This window comes from Eupeodes corollae, chromosome 2 (assembly GCF_945859685.1).
Source record: "Eupeodes corollae chromosome 2, idEupCoro1.1, whole genome shotgun sequence".
Taxonomy (NCBI): domain Eukaryota; kingdom Metazoa; phylum Arthropoda; class Insecta; order Diptera; family Syrphidae; genus Eupeodes; species Eupeodes corollae.
The window spans coordinates 23,111,318-23,138,595 of record NC_079148.1 but is presented as its reverse complement, the minus strand read 5'-3'; the positions used below and the strand labels follow the sequence as shown (position 1 = coordinate 23,138,595).

The window sequence follows — 27,278 nt, the reverse complement described above, 5'->3', positions numbered from 1 at the left end:
AAAAACTTGCTTTAGTTCTGCATTTTAAAAAAAGGAGGCAACGGCCTAGTCACTGATAAAGCATCAGTGAGCGTGATTAATAGACAGGGGGTCATCTCGAAACCTTTTGTTCTGTCTCTTCTGTAATTTTGACTTGTATTAATGTCTTGTGTTGTTATCACCTTACATAGTCTAGTCGCTCAAGGTGCTGCGTTCTCTACTCTGTACATTTATGTGCTAAGTAGTGTGTAATGTAGTGAAAAATTAAGGAACTGGTCTTGGGTTTCAAAAATGGAGGGGAACTACAGTTTTAAGCCGAATCCGAACGGTTACTTTAAGAAAGCTTGACAAGGAGGATTTGTCAATTCCTTGCAAGAGGTAGTACCCGTGAACAAATATTTAAATGACCCAGGTAGGGATTGAGTCCAAGACCTTCTTCATGACAGCCCTACTCTTTAACCATAACGCCACGGATCACTCCCTTTAGATACTTCCTCTCATAGTTACTAACAAAAAAATGTTTTTATCGGCGAACAAAATTTTGCAAGCACCATTCAACAACAACAGTGGCACTGTTTTTAGAGGTTCAGGTTCAGGCGACATAAGGGACTTGATTTCTAATAAGTTTCTAGTATCTGATTAATCAGCTGCCAAAAATTTCATCAAACTGTCAACTGATCATGTGATTTCATTCAACTGAAAATTGAACTTCATAACTCTGTAATTTATTTATTTACTGTAAAATTGTATTTAAAATTAGTGTAAAAGGGTTCCTTATCATATTGGAAAAGGAATATGAAGCTTTTCTTTACAATACAAAACATAAGCCATCATCGACTTTTAACAATGTAACCTTATTAATGTGGTAGGTGTAGATGTCGTTGATACGTCTTTTGGGCAAAGGTCTTAAGTTTCCTGTTGCTCGTGCATTGCTTTCAAATGTACCACACTCCAAAAAATAAGCAGTTTATAAAAACTAACATATATTTCAAATAAATTATTTGAAGGTGCTGGTGGCAATGTGTTTTAAGAAAACACAGCGTGATGTGTGTGGTTGATGATGCTGGTGCCGGTTTAATCTATTTTCCGCTATGTCTTATGTTATTAATTACACCCCGAATTTCTCTAAATTTTAACAATTGGAGAGGCCAACTTGACCTTATAGTGACTATCTATACGTGTTGTGCCCACAACGTTGTGACGAGAGTTTTTGGGCAAGAAAGGAGCTGAGTAAAGGGACCTGATGCTCATGACAGAAATTGAATTTCCTTCTTGGGCAGTACAGTTCCTTTCTCATTTCGTTCCGAATTTCTGATTATTTTCTGTTCGTCGATGCGAAAGGTACATTTGTTTTGCTCTTCATGCTTAGGCTATCCATTGAAGACCCAAAAACTGCTCAAATTGGAGTTAACGCAATTAACTGCTGGAACACAATGGTGTCGGAGCCGCAGTCGGAGTCGTAACTGGAATAGCTGTCAAAGTATTCAATGTACGCAAATGCAAATGTACGAACACAACGCGATGCAACTGGAATCGGAGCCGCAGCGGGAGTCGGAAGAGTTGACCAGCTTTTAACTTTGACGTACGACACATGTGACGTTTCCATTTTTGAAGTGAATAACTTGGTGATTATATTTTTCAATAAAAAAGTGGGAAAATATTTAAATAAGAAATAAAAGTGAACAAAAAAATATTTTCTGAAAAATTTGATGTGGTTATAAACTGCAAATATACCAAATAACATCAAAAAGCCGTACGACACATTGTGTGCGTACTTTTTGTGAAACGTACGACAACTTGTGACAGATTTTCCAACTCAGTTACAACTCTGGCTCTGATTTTGCATTGTGTTTCAGCTGAAACCTGTTCTGTAACTTGCGAAGCGATAAAACTTGTCGAGAAACGGTGAGAATTGAAACCAAACTCATTTTATCGCATAATCGAGTTTCTGTAACTTTGACAGGCGATAACTTTATCGACTGGAACAAACGGAATAGAAATACTGGAAAAATGCGATAAAATGGGTTTCTGTATCTCTAAAAGTCGATAACTTTTTCACATTAAACGTCAAAATATATCACTTTATTAAAAGCGGCGATAAGGAAGGAATTATAGAAAACAACATAAGACTTAAAAATGAGCGAAGTCGCAAAGGTAAGTACAAAGTATTAAGGTACATAAATAAATGTACATAAATTGCTTATTATTAATAGAATAACAATAAATAAATAAATAAACTGTATTTTCAGAGATGTTCCCGGGTTACAAGGGCCCAAAAAGTTCTAATTTGTGTCTTCTAACTAGTTCCGGAAAGCATTTTTAATTCAAAAAATTTCCATATAAAAAACGTTTCAACATTTTTTTTGAAAATTAAAAATGTTAAAAATACTTTTACATGGGAATTATTTTTTAAAAATCCATAAATTGAAAGAGGTTGTAATGAACACTGACATAAATTAGAACTCAGAGCAATTTCAACCACCCAAATGAACTCAAAAATTTCGAGGGGTTCGTGCTGTCTCAAAGCATGCGGCGTTCTATACGCATTTTGTTGCGGCATTAGTAAGCTTCTTCAATGAAAATAGCGACCATTTTCAATAAAAATACACTATTTAAATAATTTAATAAAATCAAGAATAATAAATGCAATTTGAATTTCACTTTCGTTTTTTTGTTGTTTTAAAATGTCAATTTGAAAGTTCTACTTATCGCCTTCCAATTGAATTTCCAGCCCAAACAAATCGAAAATCGAAGTTATCGCATTGAGTTACAGAAACCCAATAAGTGGGGAACGAATCGTTTCATTTTTTAACGATGCGATAACTTATCGCCTGAGTTACAGAACATGGACCCTGTGAATTAGATTATTTGTTTAATAAACATTTTTCAATAATAATTTTGATTTTTCCCCAAGACATTTTGTGCACAAATTTGTTATGTGGGTAGCCAGTCTTAGTTTGATCAAAGGTATTTTATGTCCGAACGTGGCCATTTATTCATGTCAAATAGAATCGTTTTGTTCAATAAGGAAGGATTCAGAAAAGAACCAAACATATGGATGCCTAAAAAACGTCAACAAAATATTAAAAACAAACCAAAAAACAAAGTACATAATCTTAAAAACCGAAAAGAGCAGATTTTAAAAGTTAACATTAATCTAGACTGCTTCTTAAAAAAATAAAATAAAGTAAATGTTTTGCTAAATTGTCCCAGAATAACGGCGTTAAATACAAAACAGAACAAAAGGTAATGATTTTATGTTCTGAACTCTGCGGCACTGCATCATTGAACAGAACTAACTTGTTTTAGTTACGATGATTTGATTATGTTATGATTTCATTTTTGTTTGATACATTTATTTTACACATTTACATTTCGGCAAGCGTTTTGTTGTTAATTTAAACCCAAGCAGCCAAAATATAAGTTATGGAAGAACTACCCGACACTGAAGATACCATAACAAAGCTTAAATCATCGTTGCCATTATGCAGAGTCTGCTTGGATGTTTCCATGGAATACATTGAGTTTGAAGCGACTCTTTGTGTTATTAATAACCGTGAGATTACTTCTTACGAAGCGTTTCATGAACTATTCCCAGGCGATCAGGATTTATCTCACCAAAATATAACACATTTCTGTGCAACATGTGGAAAAGATCTTCTCAACGCTTATTTATTTATGAAACGCATAGAACATACAAATTATGTTTTAAGCAAAGTAAAGAACTTTACAGAAGAAAATTCAAAATTTCTTCTCCAAGATCATGACGATGAAGGAGAAGACGACTACGTCCAAACCGGCACGGAGATCAAAACAAATGATGTGATATACTTTGCGAAACAAGAATCTGAATGTAGCAAAGGAAATGAGGAAACCTTTATAGAAGATACAGAGAACCTTTTGAAAAATAATGGGCTCAACGATTCGGTACCTTATTCTTTTCTTTTTGATTCAATGGTTTCTTATTATCAAAATCTTATTTATTCCAGTCGAATTGTGATGTTGGTGAACTAATCAAGGAAGAGGAACTTGCAGAAGCTGATTGTGATCTCGAATATGAAACAATTTGCGATTCCGAATTTTCGCAGGAGGAAAAAGATGAATTATTAAGTGAGGTAGAGCGATTAATAATTATTAAAAAAAAAAAACAGTTTATTTTATTTTTGTTATTAGCCAGAAACGCAATTATTTCTAACTGGAGAATTGGATGAAGTGGAATATGAGGACAACATTGAATCAACTACTGCGTGGATAAGTACGGAATGTGGGAATTTAGAAGAAAAAAAAGAAGAAAATTTAGAACAAAATGAGTTCGATTTACACGAAAATTATATCATAAAGTGTTCTCATTGCGACACATTTCTTAACAACAAAGAAATGAAATCTCATGTATTGAAGTTTCATGGTCATTTGAATTTGGATTGTCCTAATAAACCTACAGGTAAGATAGCTGATGTCATCCAGTTACGCTTCGACCTACACCATCTACCTATCGTGTGCATAGTGTGCCATGTGTGTATTCAAAAGGTTTCTCTTACCGGCTTATAGCTGTCTAACGATCTTAATTTTTGTCATAATCTGATTCTGAAACAAAGCCTTAGATTCATTTGAAATACTCTGGAAGAAGCAGTGTAAAGCATTAACCTTCAAGAAACTACCTTGATGTAAGCAACAAGACATGTTTGTCAATGAAAATCAATGAATATTTTTTGTTCTTTGTCCAGCTAAAGTTAACTTTAATTGTTGTTTCAACTAAAAAAAAGTAACTCTAAGTTACTTTATATGGAGAATGCGGTTACCTACAGGTGCGTTATTTACATATTCGAACTCAGGAAGTCGAGTCATTTTCGGCAGCTCCTTCCACCACCTATACGTCTGTCTAAACTATATTTGAAATTAGCGAGTCGTTGGTGTCAAGATGCAATGCATTTAAAGTGGTTAACCCCTCTTCCCCTGGTTCAATTTGTTCTCTTAATGCACTTTTACTCGGAAACGCTGCCATTAAGACGAACGTTTCTGTTATGGTTATCACCCATACTAAGACTACATGCAACTTGAAAAAATAACTAAAAAAAAAATGATTTAATTCAGAAGAAATGCTCAAGGCTCAAAAAGAGGTAAGGTGACCACTACTGCCTCCACCCACTTCCATCAGAAATTAGTTTCTTATGTTTTTAAATTCTGACTCCTAGTTATTTGTTCTATTATTATTATTATTATTATTATTATTATTATTATTATTATTATTATTATTATTATTATTATTATTATTATTATATTATATGATCAAGTAGAGTTTTTGAATAACAACTTAGTAAACTTGTTCGATAACCATGTCCCACTTATAACCAAAAGATCCCAATCGATACCGAAACCCTGGTTCACCAATGTAATTAAAGATTTGATTAACCAGCGTGATCAAGCTTACCGATGGTGGATACGATATCGGGTTGAAGAACTTTATAAAGCTTATAAAATTCTACGTAACAAAGTTGTTTTAGAAATTAGAATGGCAAAAAATCAATTTTATTCCACCCGACTTAACACAAGTTCTGATGGCCGAAAGCTCTGGAAAAACCTACGTGAATTTGGAATTGGAAAACAACGTCAAGTGATCCAAAACAGCGTTGACCGCAATGAACTAAATTGCAAGTTTTTAACTACTTTAAACCAAGTTCAACCAGGAGACATAAATACAGATGACGTACGAGTAGAACGCATGTTCTCCTTTTCCCCTTTCTCTTTTTCAGGAGTAACAAATGAAGTTGTTGAAAATTTACTTGCAGTTAAATCTAATGCAATGGGGGTGGACGGAATTAACCCTATTTTCCTCAAAGCCATTTTGCCTTTGTTACTGCCTTTTTTAACACATATTTTCCTCAAAAATGGAAATCAGCTAAAATTATTCCTTTCCCAAAAAATTCCCTATGTGATGAATTCAGACCGATCTGCATTCTTCCATTCTTATCAAAAGTCTGCGAACGCATAATGCAAACTCAACTTAATAGCTTTCTACGGAGTAATAGCCTATTAGTGAATATTCAATCAGGTTTTCGACCAGTTGTACAACCGCGCTGATGAAAGTCATTGAAGATATAAGATCCGAACTTGATAAGGATTGTGTCAGTGTGTTGGTTTTTGCTCGATTTCTCGAAAGCCTTTGATATGGTTAACCATTCAATTCTCCTAAATAAACTGCGTCAAAAATTCAACTTTTCTCCAGAAGCGATCAAACTGTTGTCCTGTTACTTAACCAATAGGAAGCAAGCCGTTTGTCTCGATAATCAGCTTTCCGATTTCCTTCCCATAGTACAAGGTGTTCCGCAAGGATCGATACTGGCTCCACACCTTTTTTCCTTATATATTAACGAAATAGCGTCAATAATTATGCACTCTTCAAAACATTTTTACGCAGATGATATTCAAATATATCAAAGCTGTGCACTAGGCCTTATAGAAAACTGTATTTTCAATATGAACGAGGATCTTGAGCGAATCTCTAGCTGGGCAGAAATAAATGGTTTAAATTTTAACCCAAGCAAATGTGGAATGACCATATTAATTTAATAGTAGGAAGAACATACGGAATTCTCCGGAATTTGTGGACTTTTCAAAAGTTTACACCATTAAACACAAGAATGATTCTCGCAAAAACACTAGTTATCCCAGTTCTAACTTTTGGTTGTGAAATATATTTTAACTGTGATTCTGCCAGCAAAACTAAATTAAAGGTAGCATTTAATAGTACTATTCGTTACATATACGGATTGAGAAAATACGATCATGTGTCTCATCTGAGCCTGAAACTCCTTAATATGTCATTTCAAAGCTTTGTTAAATTTCGAACCTTGAAAATATTGTTTTCTGTCTTACGAACCGGTCAACCAACATATCTTTATAATTTTCTTCGTTTTTCGGTATCAAACAGATCAAACTTTTTAATACTTCCCCGTTTCCAATGTCTTATATCTGAAAGACAATTTTTTATAGCTGCAATCCGCCTTTGGAATTCACTCCCACCTCATCTGCGAGAAATAAACAACGCGCGTCGATTTCAAAATAGTTTAAAAGATTTCTTTATTATTCAAAGCAACTAACTTCTAATATTTCTCCTCTTTTCTCCTCTATCTTTTCTGTCACTATTAACCTCTTTTCTCTTTTTTTTCATCCTAACTCATAAATTCCCGTTCTATTTTTCTTGTTTGTATTCTTTTTTTTTGAATTCATTAAAATTTATATTTAGATATTTAAAAATCATTAAAGTTAATTTTTGCTCTTTTTTTTAAATAATTAAACTTGAACAATGTACATAATAGATATAAACTATCACGAATTTATAAGGTTAATCTTACCATGTTAGCATATACATCATGAAATAAATAAAAATAAAAAATAAAATAAAATATTATTTATGACAATATAAATGAATGTATATTATAATACAAATTTTTTTTAAAAGCGCTAGCTACCGGGGCTTGCGGCTAGAATTTACAAAATATGTTGTACACAATATAATATAGTAAAATATAAGTATGTATGGGGCTGTCGGAGGTTCGGGATAGCTAAGTCCGACAGCCCCACTTATACTTAAGTAGGTATATTCGTTAAATAACATTTTCAATTTTAAGCATTGTTAGGATTTTATATACATTTTTTATGTTTTCTACAGAGGGTGTTGATAAGAGTCCAATTAATTTTTTGTTTGAAAGTGATTTACAAAGATCATTAACTTTGGAGCAATTGGAAATAAGATTCTTATGTGTTAAGATATGACTGAATTGGCAGAGGTGGCAAAGTGTAGGGTTTTCCTTTTTAAGAAGATGGCAATGTGTTAACTGGGTGTGTCCGAGTCGAAGGCGTGAGAAGCATTTGTTCATTTTAGTAGTCGTTTCTGTTGGATACATATTTGGTTCTCCTCTTGGGTTGGTTCTCGTATAGAGGTGGGTGTATGTTTTCCATTCTTCTTCTCTTTTATGTTCCCAGTAAGAGTTGACTAATTTCAGGAAATCTCCCTTAGAAGGTGGAAGGGTATTAATATTTGTTTCGTCAGAAGCGTTCTTCGCTGTACTATCTGCCAGATCGTTTCCTTTAATACCTGAGTGTCCTGGGATCCAGAGAATCAAAAGCTTAATTTTGTTTTTGAATATGTTGTCTCGTATTTTATTGATTATTGGTGAGCGGTTTTTGACATTCCCGATTGCATTTATGGTGGAAAGGCTGTCGGAGCAAATAACGACGTTATCAGCTTCCGTGTTCGCCATTTCTGTAGCTTTAAGAATAGCGAGTCTCGCAGTTTAAAGCACGCCAGATGTTTCAGAAACAACTGCAAGTCCTGTGCCATTGTCAGATTTAGATCCATCTGTGTACAGAATATGCCATAAATTATTTCTGTATTTGTCTATGATACCGTGGAATAGTTGCGAAAGGTTTCTTTATTTGTAGAATCCTTTTTGAAGGATGATAGGTAGGTGTTCAACGAGTTTGTTGGAATTTTCCTTGGAGGGGCGTTTCCGGGCGTCAGTATGTTGATTGTTGGAGTGATGCCAATGTTTGCAGAAGATTTTAGTGCAATGTACATGGTGGATGGGTATTTTGGAGTTTTTTTTACGCATCTTCAAATATTGGGGACTTGTAAGACTGGCAGATTTTTGGTGCGAGGCGAGCTGTTTTTAATTGGTGTGGTAGCAAAGACTTTCAAACTGCTTCTAACTGCGGAATGATAGGAGGGTTTGATAATTTGTAGTGTTGTTTTTGGGCATTTTCCGTAGATAGCAAATCCATTGTCAATCTTTGATAGTATTATATTTTTAGTAACATTAATAAGTGTGTTAGGGTGGACATACAGTGATGGGCAAAACAATAGGACAATTTTTATAGTTCTTAGTAACACGCAAAAAACTTAAATGTTTTGTTTTCAAACAACATTTTTTTTTTTAAATTTGATATTTACTATAAGTGTAAAGAGTAAATTAATTAATAATTTTTTTTCCAAAATGTATACTTACTTATTAAAACAGAAAATAAAGAAAAAAAGGTTATGTTTGAATGGACAAAACAATAGAACAATTTATTAAATAAATTATTTTGATTGTGTTTTTGATACTTTCTACACTTGGTTGTTAGTATTTGGTGCTATAACCCTTGTTTTGCACCACATCTTGTACTCTTTTCGGCATTGACTCCACAAGTTTGCTGTGGTATTGCATACCAAGCTTTTTGAAAATTGTTCCACAAATCTTCCTTATTTTTTGATTTTTTTCTAGCGAGTGCTTTTTTAACAATGGCCCATAACTTTTCCAAAGGGTTCAAATCTGGAGATTGAGAAGGCCAGGCCACTACATCGATCATTTTCTCTTCTATCCAGCTTTTGGCTTTTCGAGATGTATGCTTCGGGTCGTTGTCTTGCATGAATTTCCACCTCAACGGCATTTCATATTCGGCATACGTAAGCATAACCTCCTCCAATATTTACGTGTATAAATGCTGGTCCATTTTCTTTTCTATACGATAAATTGGACCTACCCCATACCACGAAAAACATCCCCACACCATGATGTTTCCACCTCCGTGCTTTACCGTTTTCGTTATATATTGATGTTGATGTGCAGCATTTTTTGGACGTCGTACCCATCTCTTACCATCTGATCCAACTAAATTCACCTTTGTTTCGTCGGAACATAGAATGTTTCGCCATTTTTGTCCATTATCTGGGCCTACCCAATTTAAATGGTCTTTAGCGAATTTTATTCTATTCTGTCGGTGTCTTCTGGTAAGATGTGGTACTTCCCTAGGACTTCTTTCAAAGAAATGCTGCTCCTCAAGCCGTCTCCTAACTGTTCTTTCACAGATAGGCAAGTCTAGCTCCTTTTTAATATCCAAAGAAGACTTAAACGGGTCCTGCTTACAAAAACGTTTTATTTGAGCATCAAGCTTTTGGGATGTTTTCCGTGGTCTGCCTGTTTTTGCGTTGGTTTTTTGGAGCTGTAGTGCATTATACACAAATGTCTTGGATCTCCCGCAAATGTCTTGGATCTCCCAATTATTGTGGCCACTTCTCGCTGTCCATCCTGCACCAGTTTGAGGATAATTTCCCTCATGAAAGAATTTTATTCCAAGAATGCTGTTCTGTAAAATATTTTAATCAAATAACAATAATTTCAACATACATTTAAACAGAAGTCACCTGGTCTTATTGTTTCGTCCACCTCTAATGAATGATTTTTTATGTTTCTTTAGTTTTTCACAATTATAAGCTATTTATTCTTTATTATTTTTGATTCAATCAAAAGTTTACCGATTATCAACGATGATTTACACTAAAAAAAATATAACGGTCTTCATCTTAAAGAGAGAGAGAGCTCATTGTTAAGGCATCCCTACTGGTCTTATTGTTTTGTCCGTAACTGTAGCTATTTTTTTAGGATAAATACTTGATTATATTTAGCCTGGTAGCAAACTTTTTTTTGAGGAGTGAAACGTGATCCTTAAAACTTAAATTTGTTTCAAAAGTAATACCTAAAATATTTATTTATTTATGTTTATAGAGTCAATTTTTAATTTCCATGGTGGAAATATTGAAGACTTGGCTGTGTTGGTTTGAACTGGAATATTCCATTTTGTTGAAAGGTTAATGGCATTGAGGAGTGATGATGAATATTTTTGATGTCTAGTTCTCCGTATAATTTTCGGGATCAGTGATTGGATAGGTGATTTTTTGCAGGAATTTATTTTGAGAAGAATGGAGGTAGTTTGGAATTCTATCCGATCGGGGATAGATGGAAGTCCGGCGTCTGTTAATACATTTTTAATGGGTGTTGTACGGAAGGCTCTTTGGGCGGTTCTGATGGCGCTGTGGTATTGTGGTGTGATTAGTTGTAATGATGATTTTGAGCATTTACCGTAGATGGCGAGTCCGTAGTCTACTTTGGAAAGCAAAACTGATTTAATAACATTAATAAGAGAGTTTACATTACAATAACTATGTTTAGAAGCTAAGTATCTTATCATGTTAATCCTGGTAGCTCTTTTTTATATAAATGCAATGTTGCTTAAAGTTAAATTTTGTATCAAATATAATTCCAAGTATTTTTAGGGTATTTACATTATTGATTGATTTATTATGAAAATTTATTGGAACATTCTTGGAGCAGCTGGTTTTTTTACATATGTGCAATATTTTACTTTTATCTGTAGATATTTTTGACCCTGAGTATTCTCCCCATTTAATTATATCTAGAAGTATATTTGAAAAATCAGCTGCTACATGGTTTAGGTCTTTGCATTTGGATACAATTATTAAATCATCGGCGTATAGAGAATAATTAATTTTGTTATATTTTCCAATTATAGCACTTATTTTATTAAAAGCTATCACGAAAAGCACAACTGAAAGAGGTGATCCCTGGGGAATACCGTTTTCAAGATTGTACACGGAAGAAAATGTATTTTTTATTTTTATTCGAAATTTCCTATGAGTTAAAAATGCTTTAACAAATGTTATTATTTTAGGACCTAATTTCCATTGGGTTAATTCGTCCAAAACAACGTGGATTCCGATCCGATCGAAAGCCTTTTCGAAGTCAATGGAAAAAAGTGAAACATGATTTTTTGACGATAAGCTTGAGGCAATAAATTCGTCGACGTGTAAGAGTGAATCGATTGTACCTCTGCCTTTTTTAAAGGCAACTTGGTTGATATCTACCAGGTTGTTTCTTTCGAGGAATCAAGATAGTCTACGGGATATAATTTTTTCAACGACTTTGCTAAGCCACGGTAGAAGGGATATTGGTCTATAGCTGGATAGATTTATAATTTCTTTGTTTGGTTTGGGAATAGGAACTACTGTAGCAATTTTCCATACTTGTGGTATAACACCTTGAGTAAGAATCTCGTTGTAAAGATTAAGTATACGCTTTTTGAGAGAAATTGAGCAGTTTTTGATCATGGCGTATGATATTCGATCAAAGCCAGGAGTGTTGCGTTTGCATGAGTTAATGCAGCTTTCAAATTCGATAAGGTTAATATTACATTCGATTTGTTTTGCTGTTTCACTTATGGGTTCTAATTGAATTCGTTGATTTAGTATAGAGTTTTTCTGAGTGCAAAATTCAGAATGAAAGTTTGAATCTTTTGAAGCGTTTGACCATGTTTCGTCAAAACTTTGGGCAATTTCTATAGGAGAAGTTAGCATATGATTAGATTGATCTCTTATGGCTTTTATTGAATTAACTTTGTAATTGCCTGTAAGGGAGTTTATATCAAACCATAGCTTCTTGGCAGAAGAGTTTGGGTTGATGTTTGAAGTAAATTTCTCAAAACTATTTCTTTTTGCCTCTTTTGCTGATTTTCTGAAAATAGCATTGGCTTTTTTAAAAGTAATCAGGTTCGTTGTAGTAGGATATTTTTTGAATGTTTTCCAAGCTGTTTGTTTGCTTTGGCGAAGATTTCTAAGTTCATAACTCCACCAGGGAACCATATGTTTGTATGGTAAATTGTTGGTTTGGGGGATTGCTAAGTTGGCTGCGAAGCGAATTGATTTTTGAATAAGTGCTGACTCTTTATTGACATTTTGGGAAATGTCCCTGTTTGACAGAAAATCTGTAACTTTGCTCTGAAATAACGACCAATTTGCTTTGTCTAGTTGGAATTTACGTATCGGATTTTCATGATTTATGTGATTGTTAAGGGTAATTTCGGTGATGGTTGGGAAGTGATCGCTACCATGTAGGTTAGTAAGAGCTTTCCATGTTGTTTTTGGAGTGAGTAATGAGACGTACCCAAAAATGTTTATGGAAATGGTGACAAATCTCGAAAGAACAGAATGGAACTTCCTCTACACTGATGGTTCCAAAAATGAACACGGGATTTCTTTTGCCGTTGTCGACGAAATCGGAAACATAAAATTCAAAGGCCTCCCAGCAAATTCCACATCCATTTTTACTGCGGAAGCCTTTGCAATCCTCAAAGCAACAATGTTTACAAACAATAAAAAAACTGCAATCTTCTCCGACAGCCTGTCCACAATCACCGCATTAAAAAACCTAAATAACAAAACTGAAATAATCGATCAATTGAGGGATAAAATAATAGGAAATAAAAAACTCAAAATTATCTGGGTGCCTGGACATGCCGGCATACCTGGAAATGAGATGGCAGACAAAACGGCAAAAGCAGCACTGAATGAACCGCTTTTACTGTTCAACATTTTTAATAAAAAAGATGCAAAAAAAAACCTTTTCCACACAGCCTGTGATTTAAAAAAAAAACGATTGGAAAGAATATGTCCATCATTATTCTCGAATCAACCCTCAAGGTCAAAAAACTATATACCCAACAAATATATCCCGAAATATGCTAAGATGCTATATTAGACTCAGACTCGGCCACTGCAATATTACTAATATCCACTGCATAACAAAAGAACAACAAACACTCTGTCACCTTTGTAACAAAAATATTCCTCTCAACATTTATCACCTTACCGTCGATTGCGAGCATATCAAACTCATATCCAAAAGAATCAATGCAACAAGCACTCTGTTAAAACTTTTAACCGTCCCTACTGAACAAAACATTAAAGACGTTTTCAAAATATTAACTGCAATTAAACTTCAAACTCAAATTTAACTATTATATTTATATTAAGTATAACTATGTTTAAGTTAAACTCAAGACCTAACAACATATAATAATATTTAAATAACTGCCCTTATCCGCCGAAGTCCTGGTAGCTTGTGCCGAATAATATTATTATTAATTTGTGTAATTTATTACATATTAATAATGTTATAATAATAATAATAATAATAATAATTTATTTATTTATTTGTTCTAATTCAAATCATTGGTGTGAAATGCAGTAAGTTATCTCCTTTGAAATATTAAAGATATTAAAAGCTTAAAATCAATGACTCATATAGTTGTAACATGGCAAAAGCTATAAATAATTTTAAATTTGTATGAATATATATTTATACATATATTTATGCAAAATGTTTTATTTTTCTTGTTTGTCTAACAGAAAACAATTTTAATTGTAATACCAACCAGACTCGCCAAACATCTGGAAATGATAACCACAAGAATCTAGAATACAATAAGTGCCCATATTGCCGAAGAATGATACGTAGATGTAACATGGAAAAACATTTGTTAACTCACTCTGCAGGGATGAAAAAAGTATTCAATTGTTCTGTTTGTGGTAAGTTCATATTACAACTTCTAATCACAACATCTTAAATAGTAAAAAAAAAGAAATATTACATTTTTTTCTCAAAAACTTTCGATTACAATATGATCTTATGATTCTGTTTTATTCTTTCTCAATTTTTTTTTAAGATGGCCAATTTCCTACAAAGGTTGGTCTAATACAACACTCTCATTCACATACTAACGATCGTCGACGTTATGCCTGCCAAAAGTGTGGGAAAATTTGTTCAAAGCCATTCACATTAAGAAATCACATGCAAGCAAAACACTTATCAGAACGTAGAAAACACCAATGCGAAGATTGTGGCCTTTTCTTTCTATTTCCATCAAATTTAAAGGAGCATCGTAGAAAACACAACATGAATAATCGATTTAAATGTTCGCATTGTGATAGAACATTTGTGCGAAAGCCACAGCTAGACATTCATATGCGATATCATTTGAATGAATTCCCCTATAAGTGCGATCAATGTGACAAATGTTATGTTTCCAAAAGTAATTTAACTGATCACATAAGATCGAAGCACACCAAGACAACATACGACTGTGATAGATGTAAGCAAAAATTTAAATCACAAACTGGACTTAGGAAGCACAAATATGTCCATGACGGATACCCCTACAATTGTCCATTATGTAATGTTGGACAAACTTCGCGATCTGGGTTAGTGGTCTTTGCCTATTTGTGGGCGTGTATGAAAAAAATAAAATGATTTTTTTATTTACAGAATGAAACAACACTTGATGGGAGTTCACAAAGATGCACTAACGGAAGCTGAATTCGATATAATGTTTCCTATTATAATTCCAAAGACTGGTTTTCGCAGACCTAAACATAAATTTACATGAAAAATTAAACTATTGAGACTTATTAAGTTAATTTTATTGTCTATTATTATTAGTATTGATTTAATCAAATTCTAAGCTTATTTGCGGATCAAACTTGAAAGCAAGTGTTGTAGCCAATTATTTCAAAAATTTACTCAATCCTGATCCAATCTCCAATTATTTTTATTTTGCGGAACTTTTAATTTTAGACCAAGTTTCAATTATAGAAATCCAAACTGCATTGCATTACGCAGCGAATAACAAAGCGCCAGGCCCAGATAGAATAAGCAATGAGTTTTACAAAAAACCGCCTGTTCATTGTTCGTATGAAATTCTTCATCTTTTTAATAATATTTTCAATACCGGAAAGGTTCTACAAGCTTTTCAAGATTATCTGGTCTATCCAATTTGAATGGTTTGAGACTAAATCTGGCGTCAAACAAGGTTGTCTTTTAAGTGCAGTTCTCTTTGTTATATTCATTGATGATATATCAATGTACATATCTACATGCTGGAATAAGTTTTGCAGGTCTAAACATTAAGGTACTCATGTATGCAGATGACATTGTGCTTTTAGCAGAATCGCCCAAAGTTTACAACTTATGACAAATAAGCTAGTTGATTTTTGTAGAGTCTGGAAATAAACAGATAATCTAGAAAAATCTAAAGTAATGATAGTAAGAAATACACAATCAAAACTTAAACCGAATGAGAAGTGGTTCTTTAATATTGAGGCCATTGAAATTGTGACAAAATATGAATACCTTGGAATACTTTTAAAATCTAATTTGAAGTTAACGCGTCATGGAAAGATGTTATGAACAGCAGAGATGTACCAACCTCAGCTAAGTACAAGGTATTTGACGCTGTAATGCGCTTTGATATGTGGGGATATCAGTCGCATGAAGAAGTAGAAAAACTTCAAAGTTACTTTCTTTTTGTTCATACTCTAAAACTTCACTTTGACTACATCTTGAGAGTACTGGCATATAGACCAAATAGAATTCAATTCTCAATAGCAAAGTACATTAAAGATAACAAAGTGTAGTGAATAGGAGGATGGAGACAATGGGCAACGAAGTGTGGAAATAAGCTATATTTTCAATCTACTAATTTAATCGTACTAAAAGAACAACTCTACGGGTTATCACAGGCTGTCGACATCTACCAGCGGAATGAAAATTTACAAAAAATGTCATCTTCAATCAAAAATGTCATTTACCCCGATTCGAAACATGATCTCGTAAATAACTATTTTAGTGATGAATACAGTACAAGGGAAATTTCGTTAATCTGCAAAGCAAGAAGTGAGCAACTTAATTTAAACGCCTCACCTTATAAGAGTGGATCCACTACAAATTGCACCCTTTGTAATTTGAATTCAAAAGAAGATACTTTTCATTTTTTATCGATATGCCCAGTTTATAAAGAACTTAGAGTCCTCTACTTTGGCAAACCTACTCTTACTATGGAGCAAACTTTGACAATTGTAAATGGTGAAAATTGGAATTGGGAGGAATACAGCTGGCTATTTCACGAGAGCATAAACCGTTGAAATAACGGTAAAAGAGGGTGAGACAGGAAACTTTACGACGATGTTCGAGCGACGTAAATGATCCTACGATGGTATTATCACCAATTAATCTAAATGCTCTACGTTCAATACTATCTAAGAGGTTAAAGGAAGTTGCAGGAGCACCAGCCCAGATATGGGAGTTATACTCAAGCTTTGAACGTATATAAGTCTTGTAAATAACAGCCAGATCAGAGGGGGAGAAAAACATCTTGAGTCTGAAAACGAATATGAAAAGCTAAGAGTAGGTACTACCGTCAGCAACACAATGTATTGGATTAGATGTTGCAGATAGGAGATCATAAATAAAAATTAGAAAGAGTGTTGGAGATAGAACAGAGCCCTGGGGCACACCAGCATTTATTTTGTGGTTTTCAGGCTTCAATGCATTCAATACCACTTGTATTGAACGATTCGAAAGGTAATTAATAATCCAATGAAGCAGGGATTCATGAAAACCGAAAGCGCGCTTTTTCGATAAGAGAGCCTGATGCCAAACCCTTTCAAATGCTTTTAAAATATCAAGTGCAATAATCTTACTTTCTCCAAAACGATGTAAAGATTTGCTCCACTGTTCGGTGAGATGAAACATGAGATCACCAGTGATTCTATTGCTACGAAAGCCGTATTGTCGGTCATTAAGAAGCTTCGACCTTCGAGATATTTCCTGAGCTGATAATTAATCGTCGTTTCCATGACCTTGGGAAGAAGGGACGTAAGTGCAATCGGTCGGTAATTGAACGGTGAAGAAGATTCGCTTTTTTTGAGAATAGGCTGGATAAATGCGGTTTTCCATCCGCTCGAAACGAGACCTGAGGAGTAGGATAGATGAAAAAGCTTACGCAGTGGTTTTGACAGCGTTGAACAATAGCGGGGATACCATCCGGACCAGCGGATTTATGAATGTTGAGATCTTTAAGAACTCTTGGTCCCATAGAACCACTAACACGCTCTAGTACAGGCGGAGTCATAACACTCACTGGCAGCGTTGAGCTAACAAATGGAGTGTCATTTACAACGAGCGTAGGAACTGAGGAAGAGGAAGTATTCCTCATATTTTTTACAAATGACCAAACATTTTTACTGCCTTTGGGACATTGCAGTATTTTTTGCCGTAATTTTTGATCATGTACAAATTTGGTCCGTGGAATGGGCGTTGCAGGCCTTCCTGGCTTGCCAACTGTATTCTCTTGATACACCTGCCTTCCACGTTATTTGCTTTTAAAATAACCTAAATTCGTATATAATTTGGGCTCGCCGAAATATTGTTGAGTCAAGGAATCTATAATTTGTTGGGTGGAAAATTGGTTTTCTTACTCTCCAATAGTGAACCTTATTTTTGCATAATGCGAATTAAGATCCATCACATATATACTTCGGCCTCATTTTGTGTTTTTCTGTAAAACTGAGTAAAGATTTTGCCACAAAATACTCTATCCATAAATCTGCTAAAGGTAAACCCATGGCAAATGTTGTTGAAACAAAAATGCCCTGATGAGAAACAGAACTCCAAAAGTGGCATACAGTTTTCGTTAATCACCGGTAATTGAAATAAGCACACGGATAGAAGTCAGAACAACATTTGTTACTTGCTTCTCATTTCCACATTCACTTTGTCATGTGTGACTAGAATAGGGGTATCCTAAATAGTGTAATGCAAGCATTATTAGATAATTGTTTGAAAAAGCATCATTTGTGCATAAGTCTTTTCATAGTACACAACAAAATCAAGGTATTGTGTAAAAAGTGTTCGTTTCAACTGGTCAACTAATTAGAAACCGTTTAATTAGATTTGATTTGGGTGAAAATAAAATAATTTTTTTATTTTGCATTGGTAAGTAGAAAATTCGGAATTGTCTGCAAACGTTTTTAAAGAAAAATTTTTAAATTTTGGAGGTAATTGCAATGGGAAAATTAAAGAGTTGTGATCCCCCTACAAGGAAAGCGATTCTTGAGCTTTGGAAGTTTAAAATGCCCTATAAAGCAATTGCATCTCAAATGAACTATTCTGTAAACAATGTTTTCAATGCAATTAAGCATTTTGTATACATCGGGACTGCTGAAAATGTACCTCTTTAAAAAGGGCCCGTAAGACAAGCTGCCAAATGGATCGAGCAATTAGTAGGCTGGCCAAAAATAAGCTCCACAGAGATAAAACGCCAATTCTCGGTTGCATTCGATATCCCGATAGGCCCACGCACAATCAAAAGAAGATTGGTGTAAGTTGGGTTTCATGGTCGTGTTTCTCGAAATTAACCATTAGTAAGCGCAATGCAACGTAGACAACGTTCGCAAGATCACACGCCAACTGGACAGCAAACGAATGGAAGTACATAGTGTGGAGTGACGAAACTAAAATAAATAGGATGGGTAAAGATGGTGCACGATATTCCCGAAGGCCAAAAGGAACAGCCTTCCACCCCAAATATGTGTTGCTAGGAATTAAGCATGGAGGCGGCTCTCTTAACGTTTGGGGTTGATTCTCGTCGTGTGTAGTTGGCTCAATCCATCGAATCGATGGAACGCTGATAGCCGTTAAATACATTGACATTCTTAAGGAAAGATAAGTGGATTGGGGCGATGGAAACATGCCAGTGATATGGAAGTTTCAGCAAGACAACGACCCCAATCACACTCCTAAAATTACGAAACAGTTCTATAGGGACCCATCGATAACAGTTCTGGAAGCATCTTTGGGCCGATGTTAATAAAGCTGTTGCTCTCAAAAATAACAATGATTTTCTTTTTAAGAATATCGAAGCTGCTGAAAGGCTATACCCTTAGAGCGTTGAAGGCGGCTGATTTCAGCAATGGAACGAAGATGGCGGGATGGCTTCGCAACAAGGTATTAAAGATAGATGTAAGGTAAATGATATTATAAAGTTATACATTTTTTTATATGTTATGATTTTTCTTCTTTGTTTCTAATTAGTTGTCCATCAATAAAAGCTGTGTTTTTCGAAGAAACTGCCATATGAAAAATTGTTATGTTTGGGAAACATTATTTTAAGTTTAAAAAATATATTTTGAAAAAAAAAATAATTTGTTCACAAAAAAAGATAAAATAAAAACAATTACTTTTAATTTAATCTTATAAATTAATTTATTTAATTTAATACAAATTACTATATACACAATTATTATATACATACACAAGCTTAACACACCTTTCCTTTCTTCAGTTATGACAATATTAAAGGAAGATAAAATCATCATGCCTGCACATTATTGTCACGCAATATTTCCAATTCTTCCGGTAATGCACAGACCCTAAGCTGTTTCTCGATCAACAAATCTTGCAAATGTGACAATTCTTGCGGAACAAATATGGCTCCATCCAAATAAATAGCCTTATTCCACGGACAATCGTCCAGAGCGGCAAGCAAGCACTTTTTGGTCGTTTCAAACGGCGTCCGGCTATCCGACAAGCACCGCATGTAAAATCTCCAATACAGCGCATTTCTTTGAAATAATGTTGTGCCCTCCAATGACCTTAACAAATTCAATATTCTATTCTTATAGGTTTTTTCATTATGTTCCTCATCCCACGGAGTGATATCATCAACATCAAAGTGTTTATTTGATCGTTTGCATCTGATTCTAGCCATGGCTATAAGAAATATAATTGAGAATATCGAGTTCGATCGCAGGATGACACTTCGCATTTTAAACCATGGCTGATTGTGCAAAACCGTACAAGATTGCAGGAAAAATAAATTTCCCGGAAATTCGATCATTGCTTGGGTGATCTTGTCGAAGATGAGAACATTCGAAACGATACACGTCGAACTATCACATTGCATAAGCGATATCAATAGCTCGTAAACTTGTTCGCGAACGAATTTGTGTCGTTCATTTTTTTCGACAAAGTGGCGCAGCATAATTTCCAAATAGGCCATCGCTTCCAGCTTGTTACCCAAAATGTAAAGATACCATGTTTTCATGCGAAGCAGATTCAAAAGAAAATCTGAGAAAAAATATTGCTCCAATTCCATAATGTGGACATTCTTTTCGATTTCTACCAGTGCGTCAAGTCGATCAGAGAGCTTTTTCAAACCCGATTGCCTACGGACAGCTGTAAAGTTAGAACTTGATTCCAAGGATTGGTCCAGTGGCAGATTTAATGAATAGCACATTAGAACCTTCAAGGCTTTTTCTAGTTGATTTTCTTTTATTAAAATATTCACATAGCATACATAAGCATTGGATAAATCTGAATTCACATTCTCGTGATCGTTGCCGGTTAGGATTTGTCCAAAAATAACCTCACAGGTGTGGAGATCGCCCATTTCATACTCTAACAAGGCATATTCCGTGTAGAAATTAAGGACATTTCGATTTTGCTCTTTCTTAAAGAGCTGTTTCACCTTGGCGCGAAGGTTCTTTTTATATTCCACGTCTAGCTTGTTGGCCAGCTTCTGGAGGATAAGCAAGACCCTCTCGAATCGGAGCCAAATTTGAATAAATAGGATTCTTTTTCGCTCATCCAACCCCTCAAAAGTACTTGCGCAGGTTAGAAGAATTTCATGGATTGTCTTGGCATAGATTTCATGGCCGATGGTGGTGTTCAAAAATGTTGGGCAAACACAAACTTCCTTCGACAGTTCAAAGATGGCCTCATAAAAATCCTTGAACTTTTCACCCGGACATTTGTAGTTATTTAGCAGGACGACTAATATATCTTCTATTGCATCGGTATCACCGATATTTTCTACTTGGGTGTTGAATCTTCTTCTCAGAGAGCAGCTGTTTACTAGGGGAACTTTTAACAATCGCAATATTATCAGTATCATGTAGAAAGAATTGTCTCGTTGTTGCAGGGGATAAATATAGTAGCAGATGTCTTCATTGAAGACAATTCTCTGAGGGTCACTGCATTGGGTATTTTCCGGGCACGGCAGGAAGTTGAAGCTCTGTCGAAGCTTTTCAATACGCAGCCATATCTCATTCATGGGCAGACCAGACTGCAAAACCAATTCTTCGTACTCAATCAATGTCTGTTGGTCTTTCTCGAGTGGTTTCAAGGAAGAAAATTGGTCAGGTGAAACATTGAGTTCCAGAGCAAGCAGTATAAGGGCGAAGAAGAGTTCGTTGAGACCTGCCTGCCTCAAGAACAGAGCACAATTGTTGAAAAGTTTTAACATAATACTATCGTCTTGCAATTTCCTGTGCATTTTTTGCATGCATTGCTCGTAGATCTTTAGCACATCGGGAACAATACAACGGGCCATAGTACATTGTGTTGTTAGAATTTGAGATGTCCACAGGACGTAGTTATAGGGATCCTTACTGATAAGCTTATCGATAATCTTACTCACCTCGAACGAAGGATAGCTGGCGTTAGCTATGTCGACGTAGAGTCTGTAAAGGGTTTCGTTGCCAAGATGATGGAAAAGAGCACGCTGCAGAATTTCAAGCTTTTTCTCGGACAGGAATGTCTTGGACCATTTGTACGGATTTCGATCTTGAAGTTGTACCAATTCAACCCAATACGAATCTTCACTTGGATTTTGAGCAATTTTTCGATTTAGATCGGTTGATGCCTGTGTAAATGTATTTTCGTCCGGGCAGACGATGATAGATGTGTGCGTCCGAGCCTCCCTGCACAAGTCAGATTTAAAATATCTTTTAAAATGTTTGATAGTTCGAACAGCTGAAGAACCACCGTACGTTCGGTGATAGCGAAGCCGATATCTGGGACAGGCGGGTTTATGGAGTGTTTTAATAGTACGATATTGAGTGGCGCCTTTTTTGTCAATGTAAAATTCTTCATCACCGGTGAATTCAAGTATGACCGGTTGTGGTTTGGGTGAGCGATGGCGTTTCTTTTTGCTTTTCTTGACGGATTTGGATTCTTTTGAAGTTTCATCTTGTATCTCTGTAGAGTTTGGTGGTGTTTTTAAAGTTTCTTTGGAAGTTATTAGATCAGGTAGAATCTCAGAGGCCAATTTATTGAAGCTTGAATTTTCAAGCCATGTAGAGTTGGAAGAGGTTGCTGGATCAATGATTGTAGGTGGTTCATTTTGATCTTTGACGGTTGTAGTTGTATCAGCGTATGCCGGGAACAAAGACATTTTCTTAACAAAAAATAGCAATAATAACAGAAAAACTGATTTTGTCTAAAGGTATAATTATTAATTTTTATATTTTTATAAAAATGTCAAACGTTTATTTACAAACAGCTGAGTTTACTTATAGCAAAATAATGACTAGGAACGTGTTCGGTAACCTGAAACTTATCAGAATGTTGCCAAAAACTATGCAAAGGTTCGAATTCTATTCACAACATCATTTAATCACTTATACTACGTTCTCACTTACACTCCGAGGGGTGATTTTTAGTTACTGCAGCACGAATAATTTTTTTGCAGTTAGATGTTGGTCTCAACAGAACATGTTTAAAATATTAAGGCCAGGACACATCGTTAAAACATAACCCTACTTTTTGTATTCTGTTTTTTGAGCCACTTTACACTCCTGAAACTTTTTTAAATAGATAGTACAGCGTACTATGACAAAAGCATATGGAGTCATTTTGGGTCGTAGTATCCGGTCCGGTATGCAAAGAAGGGGTGTGGAGGAGAAGATGGAAAGACGAGCTGTATGGGCTGTATAGCGACGTAGACTTAGCCAGAAGAGTAAAAGTCGAACGATGGCTGAGTCACCTAGAGCACATAGAAACCAATGTCAAGACCGCAGATCAGGTGGCGTGCACAAGTGGAAAATGACTTCACCCAACTTGGGATGCGAAAATGGAGGTATCTAGCTAGGGACCGAGGTAGATGGAGACATTTTTTGGGTTAGGACCTAGTTCACACAGGACTCTAGTGCCACCTTAAGTAAGTTAGTAAGTACAGCATACAAACAACGAGGTATAGAAAGGGAGGCATGCTGCATGAAATCCCCAAAAAAAAATAATTAAGTATGAATTGAATTGAATTGAATTGAAAATTACGGTAATTATTATTTATTTGTACATTTCTATCAAATAACAAAAACTACCATTCAAAATTCATGCTGTGATAAAAAAATTGAGCCAATTATTTTTTCTCGCTTTTGTTACTTCCAAAATTTAAATATGTAAATAATATTTATATGAAATTCAAAATTAGTTGCCTTAAAAAATATTGTCGATGTGAATTCCGCCAAATAAGAAACACGTCCGCGGAAATCTTCATATTTCTAAACGGACCTTTCAAACTGTCAAAAATAGAAAGGTGGAAAAGACAAACAAAAGTAAATTGTGATTTGTAAATTGTTTAACTTATAATTCTTGAATAGAATTATAAGAATATAAATGTTTCTGCTAATAAAATAAAACAAGTGCTTTATTATGGAAGATTACGAATTATTAGAAATAGCAGTGTGTCGAGTTTGTCTTAAATCCACCCATGATTATATGGAGTTGGACGCGCTCATGCAAAATGATGAAGACGATGATCCCCTAACTTATCTCGAATGCTTCAAATCTTGTACTCAACTGGATATCCAACTAGACGATGATCAACCCAAGCAAATATGTTTACCATGCTCCAACGAGCTATGGGCAGCCTATGAATTTATTACAAAAGCTAGAGTCTCCCATGAGGTTCTTATAACTCGACAACTAAGATATGAAGAAGTTAAATCTGAGAACGGAGACATAAGTAATGAAGAGCAACACGAAATCGATTCCAAATCAATTGATATTGATACTACTGAAAAAGTTGATGAAGAAGTTTTATACATGTCGATGGGAGATAATGAACTTGTAAGTTTTTTTGCATTCATTAACATCTAGAAAGTAGATACAATTAATTTATTTATTTAAAGGTGGAGGAGGAAGTGGTAGAAAGTTTCCAAGCAGAAAATAACTTCGCTGAAGAAACAGAAATCTGCGAAAGTAACAAGGACAAATTGGAACTAGAAAATCAAGCTGACGATGAGGTCGTCTCGATAGATGATTTTAATGAAGAAGATATCATCGAAAGCGTAGATAGTTCGCTTTCTACAATAAAATGCAATCTTTGCAGGCAAACCTTCTTAAGTTTAAATGAATTAAGAGAACATGGCGAACTGGAGCATGGTAAGGCATTTACATACATTTACCATTGAATGGTTAATGTTTTCAGCAGATGCAAAGAGTCAGACTTAATTGATTTCTTTTTGTATGCTTTTTAGAGAACGCACAATATTGTTGTCAAACATGCTTCCATCGCTTTACCTTTATGTATGGTCTAACCGATCACATTAAGCGCAGGCATGACACGTCCTATGTAAAATGTAACACATGTAAAACTCTAGTACAAAGCTGTTTGATGCGCTCTCACAAAAGAAAAGAACATGCAAACCCAACATTTCTCTGCACCGCATGTCGTAAGTAAAATACCTTCTAAGTAATTATTCAAAAAAGCTTAAACATTTTGTTTGTGCAGCGCGTACATTTAAAACCTCAGCTGGCCTTCAAATTCACAGCGAAACTCACAAAGAGAATCGCCAGAGAAATTTCGAATGTGAGCAATGCAATAAAAAGTTTCTCACCGAGCGAACGTTCAAAGTTCACGCTCGTACTCATTGGGAGCGAAAACACTTCAAGTGCGAATTGTGTGACAAACAATTTTTACAAAAAATCAACCTCAAACTCCATATGCAGATGCATCGTGGTGAAACCATGGACTGTATACATTGTGAAAAAAAATTTGTTCGTAAGACAGATTTGACCGTTCACATGCGATTCCATACCGGAAATTTCCCCTACGAATGTCCGCTGTGCGATAAACGCTTTGCGATTGTCAGCCATTTAAATTACCACAAGAAACGGCATCAGGGCTATGTATATAAATGTGATGTTTGCGAAAAAGAGTTTATTAACAAGTCAGGATTGAGGAATCACTCCTTTCAACACACAATAATGCCATTTAATTGTTTACTTTGTGATAAGGGATTTCCTACCAAATTCAAGTGAGTTCTATATTATATATTTGTTTTAGTTTTGATTGACTTTTTTTTTTTAATTGTTGTAGAATAAAAAGACATTTAAAAACTGTACATCATGTGGAAGAAAATGAAAATTTTGATCGGTTCATAACAAAAGATAAAGTCAAACGTGAAACTATCGGAGAAGAACCAATTGAAGAGGGAATGTTTGAGCAGATTATTGATGAAAAATTGGAAGAGAGCTGAATAACAATTTATTAATTTTTGTTTACATTTTTTTTAAAATTTATTTAACTATTAAAATTAAAAACAAAATTAAGTTGATTTCATTACATGATCGATATAGATAATAGAAAAGCATGCCACGCAGCCAGGTGCGGCCCAAGGCAATCTTGCGCCCTTTGCATGATGAGTAGAAAGCGCCCCTTATATTTTCACACATAAACTGATACACAAGCATAAGCCTTTCCCACATTACCCAGGAGGTAGACTTTCAGTTCGTTTGTTTGTTATTTAGGTATCCCAAGTAACCCTCAACCATAAAATAAAACGCAGCGATGAAATGAGCAGAGGGGAAACGGTTAAACTTGTTAACCCTCATTTTCTGGCCTTACATTTTGCAAATTCAGAAATGAGATCATCAAAGTCTAAAGAATTTAATAATTCCTTTTTAATGGACATTATAGATAAGCCTACCAATCGCTCTTGGGTCATGGTTGTCCTAAGATAATTTTTAATAATTTTAAGTTTAGAAAAACTACGTTATCCTGAAGCTACCGTGGCAGGGATTGTATTAGGGATGTGGAGAGCAATTACTAAATTCGGAGCAGAATCTTCAAAGTTTGAACTAAAAATTAAAATAACCACATCTAAACTTGAGCTTTGTGATGTAACAAGCGGGGATATTACGGTTAACTCTTGAAACACTTCTTCTCTATCTAAATCTCTCAAACTACCTTATGTTATAACATTCTGCAAATTAAGGCAACATTCGCTTATGTTACATCAAATGAAAAAAATTAATTCTGCAATGTTTTTTGCCTCTTGATTTCCTATTTCTACAAGGGCTTCATGTATTTCTTCTAAATTTGTTTTTAAATGGCTTAATGCTTCTAACCTGCATGTAGTCTAAGAAAGGGGTTTCAAAATAAGACTTCGAATTTTTTTCTTATAAATATCCCACCTCCTTGCGGAATTTGAAAAAAGGTTATACAAACATTGAATTGTATCAAACAAAATTTAAATGCATTAACCACTAAATTTAAGAAATGCGAGCATCATGGAACGAAAAATGCTCTTGGTTTCAGGGTTCGAATTCGATTCTGAACAACCGCTTCTTATCCTTTCATATTCGAACCATTGTCGAAACTTTGGCTTCGACAGTTACTTATTAAAATTCCATGTAATTCAAGCTTGTCTAAAATCAACTGAGTCAGTCACATTCCGGTCTTGTCTTGTCACAAAATACTTCACTCCTATTAACAACTGTGTTGCTCTTCCTTATTATTGGAACAACTTATTTAAAGAAAAACAAAGAATCAATTTTAAATTTGTCAGTTTCGAATAATTTTATTAAAAGTAGAAATTTTTATGAGAAACTACAAATTTCTTTTAATATTACTTCGCAATTCTTGTGGTTCGTTGGTCTTCTCTCAATGACTGCTGAAATACGTTTGTCTGGAATTTGAATTTTTCGTTTCTTCTTCTTTTTTGCAGTTGCTATTGGTATGGCTTGGATTTTGTATCGTAAGTTTGGTATTTGTATGACATTGAT

At 34.7% G+C, this 27,278-nt stretch overlaps 2 protein-coding genes across 2 annotated transcripts; one reads left to right on the top strand and one right to left on the bottom strand.

The window, feature by feature from the left end:
* The first annotated feature begins 3,302 nt into the window (after nt 1–3,302).
* On the top strand, nt 3,303–25,836 carry LOC129944799 (zinc finger protein 62-like). Its single transcript, XM_056054463.1, has 11 exons — nt 3,303–3,906; nt 3,969–4,094; nt 4,153–4,420; nt 14,000–14,179; nt 14,317–14,851; nt 14,916–15,004; nt 23,908–24,338; nt 24,401–24,653; nt 24,749–24,943; nt 25,003–25,528; nt 25,591–25,836. The coding sequence occupies exons 1-11, from the start codon at nt 3,406–3,408 to the stop codon at nt 25,748–25,750; spliced, it is 3,264 nt and encodes a 1,087-aa protein (XP_055910438.1). The 5' UTR covers nt 3,303–3,405; the 3' UTR covers nt 25,751–25,836.
* Nucleotides 19,667–22,725, bottom strand: LOC129944465 (nuclear exosome regulator NRDE2). Its single transcript, XM_056053904.1, has one exon. It carries the CDS (start codon nt 22,660–22,662, stop codon nt 19,801–19,803), a length of 2,862 nt encoding a protein of 953 aa, XP_055909879.1. The 5' UTR covers nt 22,663–22,725; the 3' UTR covers nt 19,667–19,800.
* Nucleotides 25,837–27,278: the final 1,442 nt, after the last annotated feature.